We start from the raw sequence: 18361 nt of genomic DNA, 5'->3' as shown, positions 1-18361 counted from the left end.
GCGATCCAGGGACAGAGCCGACCTGTTCCACCTCGACAGAATGGCGTGTTGGAGAGGTCTGGCGTGAAATTGGGCAAAGGGAACTGTCTCTATCGCCGCCACCATCTTTCCCAGGACCCTCATGGTTGTTCGGAGGGACGGAAATCGTGTGGTCTGCAGTGATCGTACATCCTGCCGCAGGGAGAAAATCTTCTCTTGAGGGAGAAAGACCCTTGACCGACAAGTGTCGAACAGGAGGCCCAGAAACACAAGACCTTGAGTAGGAACCAGACAGGACTTTTTCCTGTTGACGATCCACCCGAAATTGGAAAGAGTGTCTAGGACGATCGTCAAACTTAGGCGTGCCTGTTGGAAAGAGGGAGCTTTGATCAGAATATCGTCGAGGTACGGAAAAAGAACGAGACCTCTGATCCTCAAGAAGGCCATCAACGCAGCCACGATCTTCGTGAAGACTCTGGGAGCGGTGGCGAGACCGAAGGGCAGCGCGACGAACTGGTAATGTTCCTGGCGAACCGCAAAACGCAGGAACTTCTGATGTCCGGAGAATATGGGAACATGTAGATAGGCATCTTGGATGTCTATTGAACACATGAATTCCTGCTCCTCCATGGAAGCGATTACCGAACGAACCGACTCCATCCGAAAGTGGCGAAGACGAGCAGCTTGAGATCCAAGATGGGTCGGACCGCCCCGTCTTTTTTCGGCACGACAAATAGGTTTGAATAAAACCCTGTAAACCGCTCCGCTTCGGGAACAGGCACAATCACCCCGGCACTGAGGAGAGAGTCGATGGCCGTAAAGAACCCCGGGATCAAAGCTGGATCTTTTGGAGGACAGGATTCGAAGAAACGATCCCATGGAAGAGAGACAAACTCTATCTTGTATCCTGACGATACAACCTCCCTGACCCAAGCGTGCTCCACTGAGGCCAGCCAGACGTCCTTGAAGAACAGGAGTCGACCTCCCAATTGGAAGGGACCCTCGGGAGTCCGAGGATAATCATGCTGATGTGGACCGTCCAGATCTGGGTCTGGATGGTCTGCTCTGCGAAGAGTGGGAGCGCCAGGAGGGAGTGGGTCTGAAGGAAACTTTCTTCCTATCTTGGCGTGCCTGCGGTCCTTGTTGGTTGGAGGAGGTCTCCGCCGTACTGAAACGGCGGTAAGCCCGAAAGGGTCGAAACTGACGCCTTAGTGGAGGTCTGCGAGGCTTGGACTGAGGCAGGAGAGAACTCGTGCCTCCGGTGGCGTCCTTAATAATCTGGTCCAATTGGGAACCAAAAAGGCGCACTCCCTGAAAAGGCAGATTAGTAAGAGACTTTTTAGAAGACAAGTCCGCCTGCCAGGCCTTGAGCCAAATTGTACGTCGGATTGCCACTACGTTGCTTGACGCCTGAACTGTGCAGGATGCCGCATCCAAAGAAGCAGAAAGCAGATAATCCCCCGCATGGGAAATCTGATTGGCGAGATCGGCCAATCGATCTGGTTGTGCTTTCTCTAGGATGCCCTGACGAAGATCCTCTGCCCAAGTAGCTATGGCCTTTGCTGCCCAGGATGAAGCAAAGATTGGGCATACCGCCGTCGAAGCCGCTTCGAAGGCAGACTTCGCTAGGGATTCTATAATCCTATCATTAGAATCCTTTAGAGACGCCACGCCTGAAAGCGTGAGAACCGTGTTATTAGAAAGCCTGGACACGGGCGGATCGACCGAGGGAGAGGCAGACCAGTTGTCCGTGAGCTCTTTAGCAAACGGGTACAGAACGCCGAGACGCTTTCCTCTTTGAAAGCGTCTGGTCGGATCTTCTCTTTCCCTGGTTAAAATCTTTCCAAACTCAGAATGCAGAGGGAATACCCTGGAGGGTGTTCCCTCCCGTCTGAACGAAACCTCCTGATCTGAGGATTTCGCAGGGGAGTCCGCAATGTCGAAGGTATGATGGATCGCTGCAATGAGGTTCTGTACAGAAACCCTCATGTTCGCATCCTGGTCCGAATCCAGCTCTAAGATCCCCTCAGATGACCTGTCCGAGACCACCTCACCTGACTCGGGAGAGGAGGCCCGGGAGGGAGGCTGACGAGAAGGACTATGTGGTGACATGGGGTGAGGAGAGGATTCCGGCTGGAGATCCTGCCTGGGTCTTTTGCGACTAACGCTGGCCGACTCAGATGGAACCTCTTGAGGCCTGCTGGACCCTGTAGAGGTTGTCCAGGGGCAACTTATCCAGAATGGCTACTAGGGACTGAGACACCCTGGTGAGGTCTGCCACTGACTGTGATAGAGACGAAGCCCAGCCGGGCATGGGGGGGGGTTTCACTCTCACCTGGGGCCCTAGATGGCTCCTGGGCGGCGTCAGGTGAAATTGGATTGCTACAGTCCAGGCATAGGGAAGTGGACTGACCTGAGGGAAGTTTGCGATTGCAAGAAGAGCATGCAAAGAACTTGACTAGAGTGCAGGAGGGAGCCGCAGGGCGGTTACGGTCAGATTTGGAGTTAGACATAGTGAAACCTGAGGTAGTGCCGGAAAGTTGGGGGACAGGAGGCAGAGGAGGGTGTCAGCCTGCAGAGCAGAGCCTACTCACGGTCCAGTGTCCTGTAGATGCTTCCAGCAAACGCTTGCTGAGTCCCCCAATGCTGCACCACTCGTTTGGATCTGCGGAGCCCTCGATGGGGAAGAAGACGGAGTCCGGCTGACAGGCAGAAAAAAATGGCGGCCGCCTGAGAAAAGCCGGGTAGAAAAGCGCGCGCTTCCTTGAGCAGACAGGGAGAAGGAAGGGGCGGGCTGACCGCAGTAAGGAGGAGGAAGATGGCGCCGCCCGCTGCCTATAGGCAGTCTAGGGGGCTGAACATCGCCCCTGGAGCGCAGAGCCCGAGGAAGAGAGCGGTGGGCGGGCTTAGAACGGGCGGAGAGAAGCCTGTTCGAGGAAGAAGGCGGGGGGGCGTGGCCGCGACGCCGAAGTAGGCCCAAACTGAAGCCGGGGCCTGTAGTAGATGCGGCGGCCGCCGTGAAGCACGGGGCGGCGCGGAGAGCGCGCGCCGCACTGCCACGGCGATCGCTCCTCAATGGAGCCATGACTAGCCCAGCTGCTAACCATCGCTTAAGTAAGTGCAGCCGGGGAGGATGATGGAGGCCTGACTGCAGCCCGGCTGCTGAAAAGCACTGAGATAAGTGCAGCCGGGGAATTCAGGGAAAGGAAGAGGCTGCTGAGGGCTCAGGGTCCTATACTTACCCTCTAGTCCTGCCGCTGTTCAGTGTCTTCTGGTACCTCTATCATCCAGCCGAAGGATGTCCGCGTCTCTTCCGGACCGACAGGCTCTGGTGGGCGAGTGGGTGGGAGACGGGGGACGGGGACCAGTTGGATCGCCTGACACGCGTCCGTGCTCAGGCTCTTGGTCCTTCCGTGGAGACCTATGAGGATACGGGGTGGCAGTTCACGCTGTACTCATAGCCTCCTTGTGGGACTACAGATGTGACCGTTCACACTGTATCCCTCCGCAAAACCTGAAAAGAAAACGACGCACACTGAGGTAGATATGGGTCTAATGAAAGACCCGTGTCCACCTCCTACTGACACTAAGCTAAACTGAGGAATTCCCTGCCGGTCGGTGGGGTGAACACTGCGGAGGAGGAGCTAACCTTTTTTTGTGCAAAGTGTCAGCCTCCTAGTGGTCTCTGTGTCCCCCAATAAGGTGAACGAGAAAAAGGGTTTTCAACCAAGTACTAGAAATGAACATTTTATTTACAATTATTTAGTCTGTCCAATTACTTTTGGTCCCTTTTAAAAACAGGGTGGCACATGTTAAGGAGCTGAGATCATAAACCCTCAAATGAAAGCTGAAATTCTGAACTTCAACTGCATCTGAATTGTTTTGTTTAAAATTCATTGTGGTAATGTCTAGAACCAAAATTAGAAAAATGTTAGAAAAATGTTGTCTCTGTCCAAATATATATGACCTAACTGTGTATCATATATATTCCCGAGACTGAAATTGCAACACCAAGAAAGAAATCATGGAATTCTGGAAATCACAGGATGAATAGACACGAATTATGTTATGCAAATGAAGAAAAGACGGTAATTTTTTCAAAATATCCCGATTTACTCAGTACTGAGTAGGATCGCCACACACAGAACTATCTGCACTTACATGCACGTTTAGGCCACACGGCTGCTCACAGTAAATTGTGCAACATACAGCCAGTCAAATTATTGATTTGCACACCAAACGCAACGTCATCATTTGCAATAAACTCCAGACTATTCATCTCATCAATTTGTAATGGAAGAATTAGATAGTAAGCGACAAAGTACCATTTAATTCATATTAATCATGTAATTACTTTTGTGTTTGCAAATGAAGAACTATGGTGTACTGTATGTATACACAAACACAACCTCAATTCCAAAAAGTTGGGACACTATAAAATATAAAGAAACATGGATTTTTGTGAGTACTCACCGTAAAATCCTTTTCTCCGAGACGCTCATTGGGGGACACAGAGACTGTGGGTGTGTGCTTCTGCCGTCTGGAGGCTGACACTAAGTATACAAAAAAAGAGTTAGCTCCTCCTCCGCCGCATACACCCTCGCCCCCAGACCGGGCGTAACTCAGTTTAGTGCATAAGCAGTAGGAGAACGCGCCTTAAACTCAGGCAAGAAATTATACGTCTGAAAAAGGGACCACCCTGATCCTTACATAAGGATTTGTATAATTCAAAATAAACAGATGCCAACTGGCTAATAGGGTGGGTGCTGTGTCCCCCAATGAGCGTCTCGGAGAAAAGGATTTTACGGTGAGTACTCACAAAAATCCATGTTTCTCCTTCGTCTCATTGGGGGACACAGAGACTGTGGGACGTTCTAAAGCAGTCCCTGGGCGGGATCTTAGCTCACCCAATCCATGCTATTTTGCGCCCCTGATTAGAGGTGCGCAACTGCTGCCTGGAGAATCTTTCTTCCCAGGCTTGCATCCGAGGATGCCTGGGTATGTACGTTATAATGTTTGACAAACGTATGCAAACTGGACCAGGTAGCTGCTTTGCACACCTGTTCCGCTGAAGCCTGGTGTCGCAGTGCCCATGAGGCACCCACTGCTCGAGCCGAGTGTGCCCTGATCCCTGCCGGAACCGGCGTGCCACTGATTTGATATGATTCTTGGACTGTCAGACGAACCCATCTGGCCAAAGTCGCTCTGGACGCAGCGAGTCCCTTCCGCCGCCCTTCTGGAATCACGAATAGAGAGTCTGTCTGGCGGAATGGCGCTGTCCTTGTCACATATCTCCTAAGGGCTCTTACCAGATCCAGGGTGTGCAATGCCTTTTCTACCCTATGCACCGGTGCCGGGCAAAACGAGGGTAAGACAATGTCTTCGTTGATATGGAATGCAGAGACAACCTTCGGCAAGAAGGGGGGAGCTGGCCTTAAAACTACTTTATCCTTATAAAAAGTCAGGAACGGCGGTTTACAAGATAAAGCCGCCAGTTCCGAAACCCGCCTAATAGATGTTATCGCTACCAGAAAAACGACCTTCCTGGACAGGTAAGGTAAGGAGACTTCTTGTAACGGTTCGAAGGGAGGTTCCTGAAGGGCCCTGAGCACTAAGTTCAGGTCCCATGATTCCATCGGTGCCTTATAGGGGGGTACTAAATGTGCGACCCCTTGCATAAACGTCCTAACCTGCCAGACCGAAGCGACCTTTCGTTGGAAAAGCACCGACAGGGCCGAGACTTGCGTTCTGAGCGAACTCGGAGCCAATCCCGCGTCCAGCCCTGCCTGCAGAAAAGCCAGTACGTTGGGGATCGAAAAAACCAGAGGAGCCACTCCGCGATCCCTACACCAACGGAAAAACACTTCCCAAGTCCGATGATATACCTTCGCCGAGGAAGGCTTTCGGGCACTCACCATCGTGGCCACCACATCGCGCCTGAATCCTGCCTGTGTTAACAGCCAAGATTCAATGGCCACGCCGTCAAACACAGGGCCCCTAAGTTCGGATGGCAGATCGGCCCCTGGGACAGTAAGTCCGGCCGATCTGGGAGACGCCAGGGTACGTCCACCACTAGTTGAACCAGATCTGCATACCAGGCCCGCCGAGGCCAGTCTGGGGCCAGCAGAATTGCTGGAACCTTCTCTCTCCTTATCTTTCTGATGACTCTTGGAAGCAGAGGTAGCGGGGGGAACAAGTACGGGAGCCGAAACTGGCTCCACGGAAGCACCAGAGCGTCTGCTGCGATTGCCTGCGGGTCGAGGGATCGAGCGACGAACCTTTGAATCTTGGCGTTCTCTCTGGATGCCATAAGGTCCACGTCTGGTGTCCCCCACCGTTGGCAGATCTGTTGAAAAACCTCGGGGTGCAGGGACCACTCCCCTGCCGCGACCCCCTGTCGGCTGAGAAAATCCGCCGCCCAGTTTTCGATTCCCGGAATGTGCACCGCTGAAATTACCACGTGGTTTTTCTCGGCCCAACGCAGTACCAGCCCGACCTCGCGCATGGCTGCCTGGCTGCGCGTGCCCCCCTGATGGTTCACATACGCTACCGCTGTAGCATTGTCCGACTGAACGCGCACCGGCCGGTTTGTCAGCCAACGCTGAAAATGTTGCAGGGCTAATCGTATTGCCCGTATCTCCAGAATGTTGATCGGGAGAATTACCTCCCGAAAGGACCACCGCCCCTGGGCTGTGTGACTCTGGAAAACTGCTCCCCAACCCTGCAGGCTTGCATCGGTCGTCACCACCAACCACTGTTCCGGGGGAAAGGGTTTCCCCTGAACCAGAGACGAGTCGCGAGTCCACCACTGGAGTGACCGTCGGACCGGTGGAGACAAACTGCACCGATGATTGAGGGAAAGCAGCCTTCGGTCCCATGCTGACAAGAGCGCATGTTGAAGCGGACGGAGATGGAACTGGGCAAACGGGATTGCCTCCATCGCCGCCACCATTCTGCCCAACACACTCATGCCGTACCGGATGGATCTGGAGCCCGGCTGAAGAAGGTTCCGTACCCCCTGTTTGATCCTTTGCGCCTTGTCCTGAGGGAGGATCACCAGCCCCTGGGAGGTGTCGAAAACCATGCCTAGAAATACGATTCTCTGAGCCGGAACCAAGGACGACTTGTTCCGATTGATCAGCCAACCTAGGCGGGCCAGGGTATCCAGAGTGATACCGACATTCTCCTGGCACGCCTGAAACGACGGCCCCTTTACCAAAAGGTCGTCCAGGTAGGGTAGTACCGTTATGCCCCGAGCATGCAGGATGGCCATAACCACCGCCATTATCTTTGTAAAGACTCTGGGGGCAGTGGCCAGACTGAAGGGCAGAGCAACAAATTGGAAATGTCGCCCTCCGATCGCAAAACGCAGGAACCTCTGGTGTGGAGGAAAAATCGGGATGTGTAGATATGCATCCTGCACATCGATCGAGGCCAGGAATTCCCCTGGATCCATGGCTGAAATGACCGAACGGAGGGATTCCATCCGGAATCGCCTGACCCTGATAAACTTGTTCAGGATCTTTAAATCCAGTACTGGCCTTACTGTCCCATCCTTTTTGGGGACTGAAAACAGGTTGGAATAAAAACCTTGCGTCTCTTCGCTTTTCGGCACTGGGACAATGACCCCGTTGCGCTGTAGCGTCATTATAGCCTGCAACAGACCTTCCGCCTGCGATTCTGTTCCGGAGAGCCGGGAACGGAAGAAACGCCGTGGCGGGAGTCCGACAAACTCTATCTTGTACCCGGACGATATCAGTTCTGCCACCCAAGCGTCGCGTGCCACTGCGACCCAAACGTGGCTGAACCTTAGTAGGCGTCCGCCCACTCTGTCGTCCGTAGGTACGAAGTGCCTCGAGTCATTTTGCTGGAGGCTTTTGTGATCTGGCCCCCCTCGCTCTGGGCAAACGGCCCCGGCCTCTACCCAGCGGATTGGCCTTGTAAGAAACTTGCCTTTCTCTAATCTGACCATCATTTGCGGAGGTGGATGCCCTGGCCGAAGTCCACCTCCAGGAGCTACGAAAGGGCCGAAAACGCCTCTGCGTCTGCCTGAATGCCGGCCAAATCTTCTGCTGCGGTAGAAAACTACTCTTCCCCCCTGTGGCTTCTGAGATAAGCTTATCAAGCTTTTCACCGAACAACCGATTGCCTTGAAAAGGCAATGAGGTCAAGGATTTTTTAGAGATGGAATCCGCTTTCCATAATCTCAGCCATAATGCTCGCCTTACGGCGATCGCATTTGCTGCTGCCACAGCAGAACACTCGGCCGCATCCAGAGCGGCGCCGACGAGATAATCACTCGCTCCTGATATCTGATTTGTCACCTCCAAGATTTCCGCGGGCAGATCCCTGTCTTGGAGGGCCCTATGCAGAGTGTCTGCCCATGAAACCATGGCCTTAGCCACCCAGGTAGCCGCAAAGGAGGGGGCCAGAGCCGACCCTGCTGCCTCATACACTGAGCGGGCAAGCCCCTCTATGAGGCGATCAGTTGGGTCCTTAATAGAAGAACCGCTGGGTATCGACAATAGCGATCTTGATGCTAAACGTGACACCGGTGGGTCCACTACTGGCGACTCCACCCACCCTTTATGGAGTTCAGGAGGGAACGGATACTTTGCTTGCAGCGCCTTTTGCATTGCAAAGCGCTTATCCGGGTGTTCCCTATGTTTCTGGACTAGCTCCTCGAACTCCGGATGTGTGGCAAACCTTCTATGCGGACGCCTGGTTTTCTTGAAGGAGACCTTGTGACCTGAGGCCGTGGACACATCATCCTCGATCTCTAAAGTCTGGTTGACCGCCTCAATGAGGCTGTCCACCGAGTCCTGGTATCCCAGGCTTTCTGGATTCCAGGCTTCCTCCTCCTCCTCCTCGCCCTGATCGCTTCCTGAGCTTGGCGACAGGGAACGAGATGCCCTAAAAATCGCCGCCGACTCCCCAGAGGGCCCGGCCGACGGAGAACGAGCTCTCTTACCATGAGCTTGTCTGGTGCTGGAGCGGCCCCTAACGGACGAAGGGTCCTGAGACGTGGACGAGCTGTCTTCCGCTGGCAGACCACCATCCTTGACCCTGCCCGGGCCCCGAAGGGACTCAATTGCCTTCGTAAGGGACATCATAGAATGCGATAAAGACACTGCCCATTCTGGGGGGTCCTGACCCCTGGGCTCTGCAACAATGGGGGGCTCCTGGGCTCGCTCCGACTCACAGGCTTCGCAAAATTTACCCGGCTGCGCCTTAGGCAGCCTGACCCCACAGGAAACGCAAACAGCGTATAGGAAAGAGTGAGCTTTCCCTTTGCCAGACATATTGCAGGGTAGGGTAGGAGGAGGAGGGTAACCCCTTCCTTGACAACCAGTGCGGCACTCGAAACGGGGTTGCACTCACCCACCGGTAACGTCCCCCCTCTTCCACGGGGTGCTCTGGATGCAGCGAAAACCCTGAGACGTGGACGAGCTGCTTCACGTGCCGTTACTCGCCGGGGGCACTGCGGTGCACTTTGGAGAGAGGCGGCGGGGCTTCCGACCGCACTCCGGCGAGGAAATGCGAGGAGGGGGAGGGGGGCGGGAGCCTCCGGTCACTGTGCGCGCGGAACTCGCGGCCCTCCCCATACAGCGGAGACCGCGGCCGCCGGCGGAGCTTCAGCCGTACTCCGGCGGGGACCTGCGAGGAGGGGGAGGAGGGGGCGCGCTCCCCGGTCACTGCGCGCCCGCCGCGCCCCCCGGGCTGCCGGAAGTCAGTGGGCGGGGCTTCCGGCTACCACCGGAAGGGGCGGGCAGGCCTCGCGCGGCCTTGCGGATCTCCCCATACCGCGGGGACCGCGGCCGCCGGCGGGACTTCTGGCCGCACTCCGCATGTGGCACTACTCGCACCGGGTTCCACCGGGGAGAGAGTCGGGCCCCGTGAGAAAAAGTAACCCCGTCGGGCGGGGGAACAGACAGCCCCGCGGCGCATTCTGGAGGGTCCCGTTCCGGGGGGTGACCCTACAAACAAAGGTGAGCCTGGCCGCCGGGGGGGCTCTCTTGGGGTGCTCTCAACCCCATCCCTGGGCGGGGAGGGGGAGGCTACTGGGGGTGGATGCTTCGATCCCCTGGCTCACCTGCGCCTCCAACTGCACCCCTGGTGTCACTACCTAGGGGTGGAAGGGGCCAACCTGAAATCCCGCGTTGCAGGAGAGGAACAAAACGTGGAGTCCGTTGGGTTGTAGCTCATGGGGAAATCGAATCCTCTCATCAGGATGCGTTGCCCCTCTTTACAAAATAAAAAAGAAAAATGGTTGTCTGGGGAAAAGTCCCAGATGTGTCCCTCGGTGCGGGAGAGAAAACACGTGGAGGACTACTCACACGTGGTCGCCCGTTGATGATTTGGGGAGATCGGACCCTCTCTATAGGATCCGTCGCCCCTGTCTTATCTTCAAAGAAAGGAAAAAAAAAAAAAAAACCTAGTCTGGAGCTCCAGACTGCGTGTGCCTCCATCAGACACTAAGCAAAAACTGAGTTACGCCCGGTCTGGGGGCGAGGGTGTATGCGGCGGAGGAGGAGCTAACTCTTTTTTTGTATACTTAGTGTCAGCCTCCAGACGGCAGAAGCACACACCCACAGTCTCTGTGTCCCCCAATGAGACGAAGGAGAAAACAAGAATGTAAGGATTTGCAAATCTCTTATAGCCAAGTAGTCACAGTAGAACATGGAACACAGATTAGAAGGTGAACGTTAAACACGTTTTCATTTTATCTGAATTTTTTTTTACTTATTTAGAAATTAATGGCAGCAACACCTCTCATAAAAAGATGAGACAGGGCCATGTCTACCATTGTGTAGTTTTGGGAGAGGTACGTTGCCTGGTGTAGGATTCTTACTATTAAACAGTCCGGCGTCTTTGCCAGATTTTTTGTCTCATAATGAGCCAAATATTTTTGATTTATTAGGACTGCAGCGACTTGCTCATCACCCAAACTCTTCTTCTGTAAAGCCATGATGTTGCGGTGGATGCAGTATGTGGTTTACCATTGTCTTGCTGAAATAAGCAAGGCCTTCCCTGAAACAGACATTGCCGGGATGGGAGCATATGTTATTCTAAATCCTCTATATAATAATGCTTTTGATACTATTTTTCAAGATGAGTAACCTGCCCATGCTATAGGCACTAATGCGTCCCCATACCATCAGAGATGCAGGCTTCTGCATCATGTGCTGGAACCATGTTGGACGGTCACTGTCACTGTTAGGAACGGCGGAACGCACTAAATAAAAATAAATGATTAAGTGCGTTCGCAGCTCAGGGTCCACCGTGCAGTAGGTGTGAACACTGCTGCTAAGTAGTGACAGACAAGCAATACGGCGGAAATGCGCACGCGGGTTGAACGTCACCCAAGTGCGGTAAGCAATCTCTGTTTGCTCACAGAGATGTCAGCAGAGGTAAACACAAAAGGCTGAGCCTGTTAGTGTCACAGGTCTCAGGTAAATGCACACACGGTATCTGGTCACAGGAGCAGGCCCCAAGACAGAGGAGCCGCGTCCGTCTAGACCTACCGTGCGTGCGGCGTCGCTACTGCGGACGCCAAAGAGGGCTGCAACTGCAGCGCGGCGTAGGGCACTGCCGCTAGTTGACAAAGCAAGGAAGCAGGCGCAATGTCGGATGCTAGCACTGTGGATGATGCTGTAGTGGCTTGAGGCCTGCCACGCGCTGGCGCTGACTCTAATCTAAGTCCCTGTACACATTCGTAATATCAGAGGGAGGTGATCTTAATGAGTCATTCGCAGGTTCATACATCCATCATCATTCACAAAGTAACAACTAGAGACTATACTAGCGCATGGCCGAACGGTCATGCGTGCTTTTTATAGCCGGGACCTTCCGGAAGCTTCCAGATCTCCGAGATGTAACAATGAGATCTGGAGCAGGACGTCGGCACGACTCCCAATCTCCAATGGGAGATAGTCTCTTGAGCATGCCCAGTAGAACAGAGGGACTTAGTCTCTGGCGCGATCTGCTGCAAAGTAATCTCCTCTGCGGTAGATAGACAGCAGGAGACCGCAGAATGTGAGGCTCTGGATTCCTGCAGAGCAGATGCAGAAACCTAACGCCTAACAGTCACAGGGTTACCGCGACAGAGAGGAGCCAGAAAACCGCAGCATCTCATTGCTCCTACTCCTGCGCTGAAAAGAACCACTTCACCTTCTTTTTAAACGGTGTAGATTTCTTTTGGCAGTACAGGGGCCATGTTGGGAGCTAGGGATCTCAGCTAAGCACAGTTAGTCACTCCTATCCCCTATATAATCTGGATCCTGACTGACACACATTGTCAGAGTTAGCTTATGCTGCATGGCTGGGAGGATAGTAGTTGATGGTTATATGAGAAGGCGTTTGGTGGGTTTATCTGTAACTGTTGCTTGGTTTAGCAAGAGTGATAATTCCCTTTCCTTCTCCTACTTTGGTTTTACCCCCATCCTCCACTCCCCAGCGCATTCCTCTATCATGTGTGAGTGAATATTTGTATGCCTGGTATTTTCCGTTTTCCCTGTACATGTTACCTTGATCATGTGGTTGGTGTACTTCGGTGCACAACTACGCCCCTCTTCCCTGGGTGGGGGAACGGTACAAACGGAGAGCAGATTCAGGCGATAAGTCAAGGTACGTGGCCCCAGCATCTTCACCTTCAGAAGTAACCCAGGGAACACGGCGAGCTAGGGTGCCCCCTAACGTTAACAGAGAAGGAGCCCCTGGTCACCCGAAACCACAGTCACTCTACTCTTTAGTCCGCAGGACACAGCATCTGTGGTTTCAATATTTTTATTCTGGACTTCAGAATAGTTTTGCATATTGTCTCAGTCCATTTTAAATGAGCTTCACCCCAGAGGAGATCACAGCATTTCTGGATTGCGTTGATTTATGGCTTTCTTCTTTGCGGGATACATATTTAACTTGCATTTGTGTATTGCGCGCTGAATTGCGTTCACAGACAATGATTTCTGGAAGTATTCCTGAGCCCACACAGTGATTTGGATGACTGAATCATGTATGTTTTTAATGCAGTGCCAACTTTGAGATGTGTTTCTGCCAATTTCTAAAACACTTAATATTTTCCACTGAAATGAAAAAAATGTCTAACTTTCACATTCTGATTTGTGTTCTTTGTTCTGCTGTGAATAAGCTATGGCTATACGAGGTTTCCATATCATTGCATTCTTGTTTTCTTTACATTTTACACAGCGTCCTAACGAATTGGGGTTATATGTAGACACATATAAAACCAGTGTCATCATTTTGAGGTCTGCGACAAATATGGCGGCTGTGGGGGTCTTACTTACCTGTCATGTTCAAACACCTTTTGGAAGCCTTCAGAGCACTTGTTGCTAGAAATCTGCTTTAAAGCCATATTCTGTAGAGTGTAAAAAGATTAAAAAAACTTTTAATTTAGAAAATTAAGAAACTAAAGACTGAAGTCAGACGACAACTTTCATAGTCTATATATGGACCTCTATGCCCAGATCAACCACGGGTCTCAGGACCTGAACCATTAGATTCATTGCCATGTATTCAACTTTTAGTTGGGGTGATGAAAAGCATTGCAGTCTGTATAGGGCCAGAGTCACATATCTATGTGTCACAGTCCTGAACCAGAACTTGACATGCCTATGAGGCTGTTGAGCTTAGGTCAGCAGACCTGCGGATGGCCCATAAGTCAACGGACTGTGACTCACAAGTGTGTGAATTCAACCCAAAGATTGAAAAGCACGGACATCTGAATTTGGTCTTTGAGAGATTGTTCATTTATCAGAAAAGAACATCCTGCCTGCACTATTGGAAATGTCCTATGATTTGATGTAATGAAGAATAAGTGCACAGCTACATAACAGAAACACATTGTAAATAAATGATAAACACAGACAGTCGGTCACCCCTAATCTTCTCCTTTTATTAGCCAGTCTCAGATATGGCTTTTTCTTTGCCACACTGCCCTGAAGGCCAGCATCCTAGAGTCGTCTCTTCAATGTAGACGTTGACATTAGCGTTTTGCGTGCACTATTTAATGAAGCTGCCAGTTGAGGACCTGTGAGGCGTCAATTTCTCAAAACTACAAACTCTAATGTACTTATCTTGTTGCTCAGTTGTGCAGCGGGGCTTCCCACTTCTCTTTCTACTCTGGTTAAAGCCTGTTTGTGCTCTCCTCTGAAGGGAGCAGTACACACCGTTGTAGGAAATATTCAGTTTCTTGGCAATTTCTCGCATGGAATAGCCTTCATTTCTAAGAACAAGAATAGACTGTCGAGTTTCACATGAAAGTTCTTTTTTTTCCGGCCATTTTGAGAGTTTTATGGAACCAACAAATGTAATGCTCCAGATTCTCAACTAGCTCAAAGGAAGGTCAGGTTTATAGCTTCTCTAATCAGCTAAACTGTTTTCAACTGTGCTAACATACTTGCACAAGGGTTTTCAAGGGTATTCTAACCATCCATTAGCCTTCTTACACAGTTAGCAGACACAAAGTACCATAAGAACACTGGAGTGATGGTTGTTGGACTGGGCCTCTATACACCTATGAAGATATTGCATTACAAACCAGACGTTTGCAGATAGAATAGTCATTTACCACATTATCAATGTATAGAGTGTATTTCTGAATCTTTTAATGTTAGCTTAATTGGAAAAAACTCTGCTTTTCTTTAAAAAATAATGAAATTTCAAAGTGACCCTAAACTTTTGAACAGTAATGTACATGTCAGGTACATACAACCTCCAAAGGGAATACAAAGTGTAAGGAATGAACCCCCCGACATCACATGTAGTATAGTGTCACCTCGCATGTGGGACATAAATCCTCACATGTAGTAGTGTCACCTCGCATGTAGGACACAAACCTCACATGTAGTATAGTGTCACCTCGCATGTAGGACACCAACCTCGCATGTAGGACACAAACCTCACATGTAGTATAGTGTCACCTCACATGTGGGGCACAGACATCACATGTAGTATTGTGTCACCTCACATGTGGGGCACAGACATCACATGTGAGGTGACACTATACTACATGTGGGACACCGACACTTCAGACTGCTGTCCAGCAGTAACATACATGAAAACTTTTTTGGAGAAAAAGCAGGTGCATCCATTTGTAAAAACAATATGCTTTATTTCAGATCCATAAAAGAGTTCTGATGGCTCATACAGACATTTCTGATGCTTTTCCGGCGTTGCTGGCTGCTCTTAGTCATGGAGATTTCTGTGATTAAGGGAGGTCACATGTCTATGAGCCAACAGAACTGTTTTTTATGGATCTGAAATAAAAGATATTGTTTTTATAAGTGGACGTACCTGCTTTTTCTTAAAAAAACAAAACGGATTACTTACCGGTAATACTCTTTTGTAGAGTCCACGACAGCACCCACTGAGAGAGGGGATCCGCCCCCGGAACAGGAAACCTACAGAGAGATAAATGGGGCGGTCCCCCTCGCCCCCTCAGTTTGTGTTACCGAGAACAACGGAGGAACCGCCATACATGTTTTAGTCCATTTGTTTGGGCGATTTATCTATCTTACCCCTATATTGTTTATGTTCGCTAAGTTTAACCACATATTAAATTCTAATTACAATCTCCACCACCAAGGAGACCCATGTGTGAGAAAAAGAATTTTTACGGGGGGGAAGTGAGCGGGTGCTGTCGTGGACTCTACAAAAGAGTATTACCGGTAAGTAATCAGGTTTTTCCTCTTCGCCACGACAGCACCCACTGAGAGATTTCCAGAGATAATCACTTGGGAGGGCACACCGTGTTAAGGACTGATCTACCAAAAGTCAAATCCTCGGTAGAGGATAAATCTAGTCTATAGTGACTATAAAAGGTAGATGGAGAAGACCAGGTTGCAGCCTTACATATTTGTTCAATTGGGACGTTTGCCCTCTCGGCCCAGGAGGATGATATGGCTCTAGTAGAGTGCGCCTTAATCCCCAGCGGAGGTTCTTCTCCTTTTGCCAAATATGCCATTGTGATCGCATCTCTAATCCACCTGGATAACGTGCCTGTTGTAACTCCAGACCCCTTCCTGTTGCCCTAGAAGGAGACAAAAAGAGACCTACTCTGCCTCCAGGGACTGGTCCTATCAAGGTAGGCTAGTACCGCTCTTCTCACATCTAAGGTGTGATATTTCACCTCGTCCTGGTTTGACGGGTTTTCGTAGAAGGAAGGTAGGCATATCTCCTGAGACCTATGAAATTTAGTTGCCCGTTTGGGAAGGTAGGATGGGTCTGTCTTCAAAATCAGTCTGTCTCATGTTATTGACAGGAACGGAGGGTCTACTGAGAGCATGAAGATCACCTACTCTTCTAGCTGATACTAAAGCTACTAGTGTAGCAGTTTTTAATGAGAGGCACTTCATTGCTGCTGAGCCTATGGGCTCAAACGGGGCCTGAGTAAAGGCATCCAAGACCAGAGTAAGGTTCCATGCCGGAAGCCGAGGAATATGCACCGGTTCTGATCGTTGACAAGCTGAAACAAAACGGGTCACCCATCTATTTGCTGCCACGTTATAGTTAAATAGGGCTCCTAGGGCCGATATATGGACTTTAAGAGTATTTACTGAGAGGCCCAATTCTCGGCCTCTTTGAAGAAACTCTAAGATGGCCGTAATGGGTACTTCACCGGCTAGCTCTGCTGGGTGAAAGGTCAGGAACTTCCTCTACACCTTAGCGTATATTCTTGTTGTAGACTCTTTTCTACTTTGTAGCAGGGTATTAATCAGGTTCTTCGAGAAGCCCTTCTGCTTCAAAAGTTCCCTTTCAAATTCCAGGCCGCTAGGTGTAGGTCTTTGACCTGTGGATGGTAGCAGGGTCCCTGCGAGAGAAGATCCTGGTGCAGCGGCAGGATCCACGGGTCGGTTATTGACATGGCTCTCAGCCATGAAAACCACGGCCTTTTGGGCCAAAACGGGGCTATCAAGATGACCCTCGCCCTCTCTTGTCTTATTTTCCTGACTACTGTTGGTAGCAGAACCATTGGAGGGAAGGCATAGGCTAGCTGGAATGTCCAGGGTGCTTGGAGGGCATCTAGAATGTCTGGGTTGTCTGACCTGTAGAGCGAAGCAAACCTTCTTACTCGTCTGTTGGCTCTGGTCGCGAACAGGTCTATCTCTGGTCTGCCCCATTCTGTCGCTATTGTCTCGAAGACATGCCTGCTGAGGACCCACTCGCCCTGATATAGGACCTGGCGACCGAGAGTCTGCTTGAGAGTTGTCCACTCCTCTTATGTGGAGTGCCGACAAGGAGTGAAGATGTACCTCGGCTATTTCTAGGATCTTTTCCGCGATAGACATCAACGGTCCCGATCGCGTACCTCCTTGTCGGTTTATATAGGCCACTGCGGTGGTATTGTCTGTCTGGATCCTCACGTGGGTTCCTCTTAACTGCGGGAGAAATTGAGATATCGCATAGTAAATTGCTTTTAGCTCCTTTACATTAGAGGTTTCTATTTCATGTTTACGCCACCGGCCTTGCCTCATGTGCTCCTCCAGGTGGGCCCCCCAACCTAAGGGGCTAGCATCTGTGGTGAGCACCTTGGAGGGAGTTACCCACCATTGCACTCCCTTTGACAAATTGGTAGGATTCAACCACCACTTTAGGGATTCAACCACCTTCTGGCGATAGGGACATCCTGCCTTCCAACCGCCCCTGCAGTCTGTTTCTAGCAGAATAGCCCACTGTAGCCTTCTGGAGTGGAACTGGGCCCATTGCACCGCTGGGATGCACGATATCAGGGAACCCAGCAAGGACATACCCTGTCTTAATGATATTACAGGTTTTCCTATAGTATTCTGTATCTTATTATGGCTACCGCTTTAGCGTCTGGTAGAAAGCATCTCTGACTTATGGAATCTACTTGCAGGCCTAGGAACCTCTGACAGGTCACTGGTTCTAGCCTGGACTTTTCCCAGTTGATTAGCCAGCCTAGTGTCTGTAAGGATGAGATAATCTTAGCTAATCTTGTTTCGCACTGAGAAACAGAATTCCCCACTACGAGCAGGTCGTCCAAGTAAGGGATCACTAGGGTGTCATTCAGTCTTACATACGACATCACCTCCAGCATCAATTTGGTAAATACCCGAGGAGCCATGGATAGCCCGAATGGCATTGCCGCAAACTGGAAATGGTGAATCCAACCCTTGAACAAGACCGCTAACCCGCAGGAACTTCTGGTGCTCTCGGAATATGGGGAGATGGTAATAGGCATCCTTGAGGTCCAAGACTGCCATATAACACCTGGGAAACAAAAGTTTTATTGCAGAATTTATTGACTCCATCTTAAATGGCCTCAGCCTCAAGAAGGTATTAAGCTTTTTTAAATTTATTATAGTCCTGAAAGAGCCATCTGGTTTTGGGACTAAAAACAGAG

At 50.8% G+C, this 18361-nt stretch overlaps 1 protein-coding gene across 1 annotated transcript in view; it reads right to left on the bottom strand.

Annotated features, from left to right (window-relative positions):
- The window catches only part of ESD (esterase D), a 73339-nt gene that overhangs the window by 36796 nt on the left and 18182 nt on the right, over window positions 1-18361 (bottom strand). The window contains exon 2 of the mRNA XM_073580253.1: window positions 13284-13354. Within this exon, the coding sequence (XP_073436354.1) occupies window positions 13284-13351 (68 nt within the window). The 5' untranslated portion in view covers window positions 13352-13354. The remainder of the gene's footprint in view (window positions 1-13283; window positions 13355-18361) is intronic.

Source organism: Dendrobates tinctorius, unplaced genomic scaffold, assembly GCF_039654945.1.
Source record: "Dendrobates tinctorius isolate UK_male_01 unplaced genomic scaffold, ASM3965494v1 ptg000064l, whole genome shotgun sequence".
NCBI classification, from domain to species: Eukaryota; Metazoa; Chordata; class Amphibia; order Anura; family Dendrobatidae; genus Dendrobates; species Dendrobates tinctorius.
Note: the sequence above shows the minus strand (reverse complement) of the source record. Positions and strands in the feature narration are given on the sequence as shown.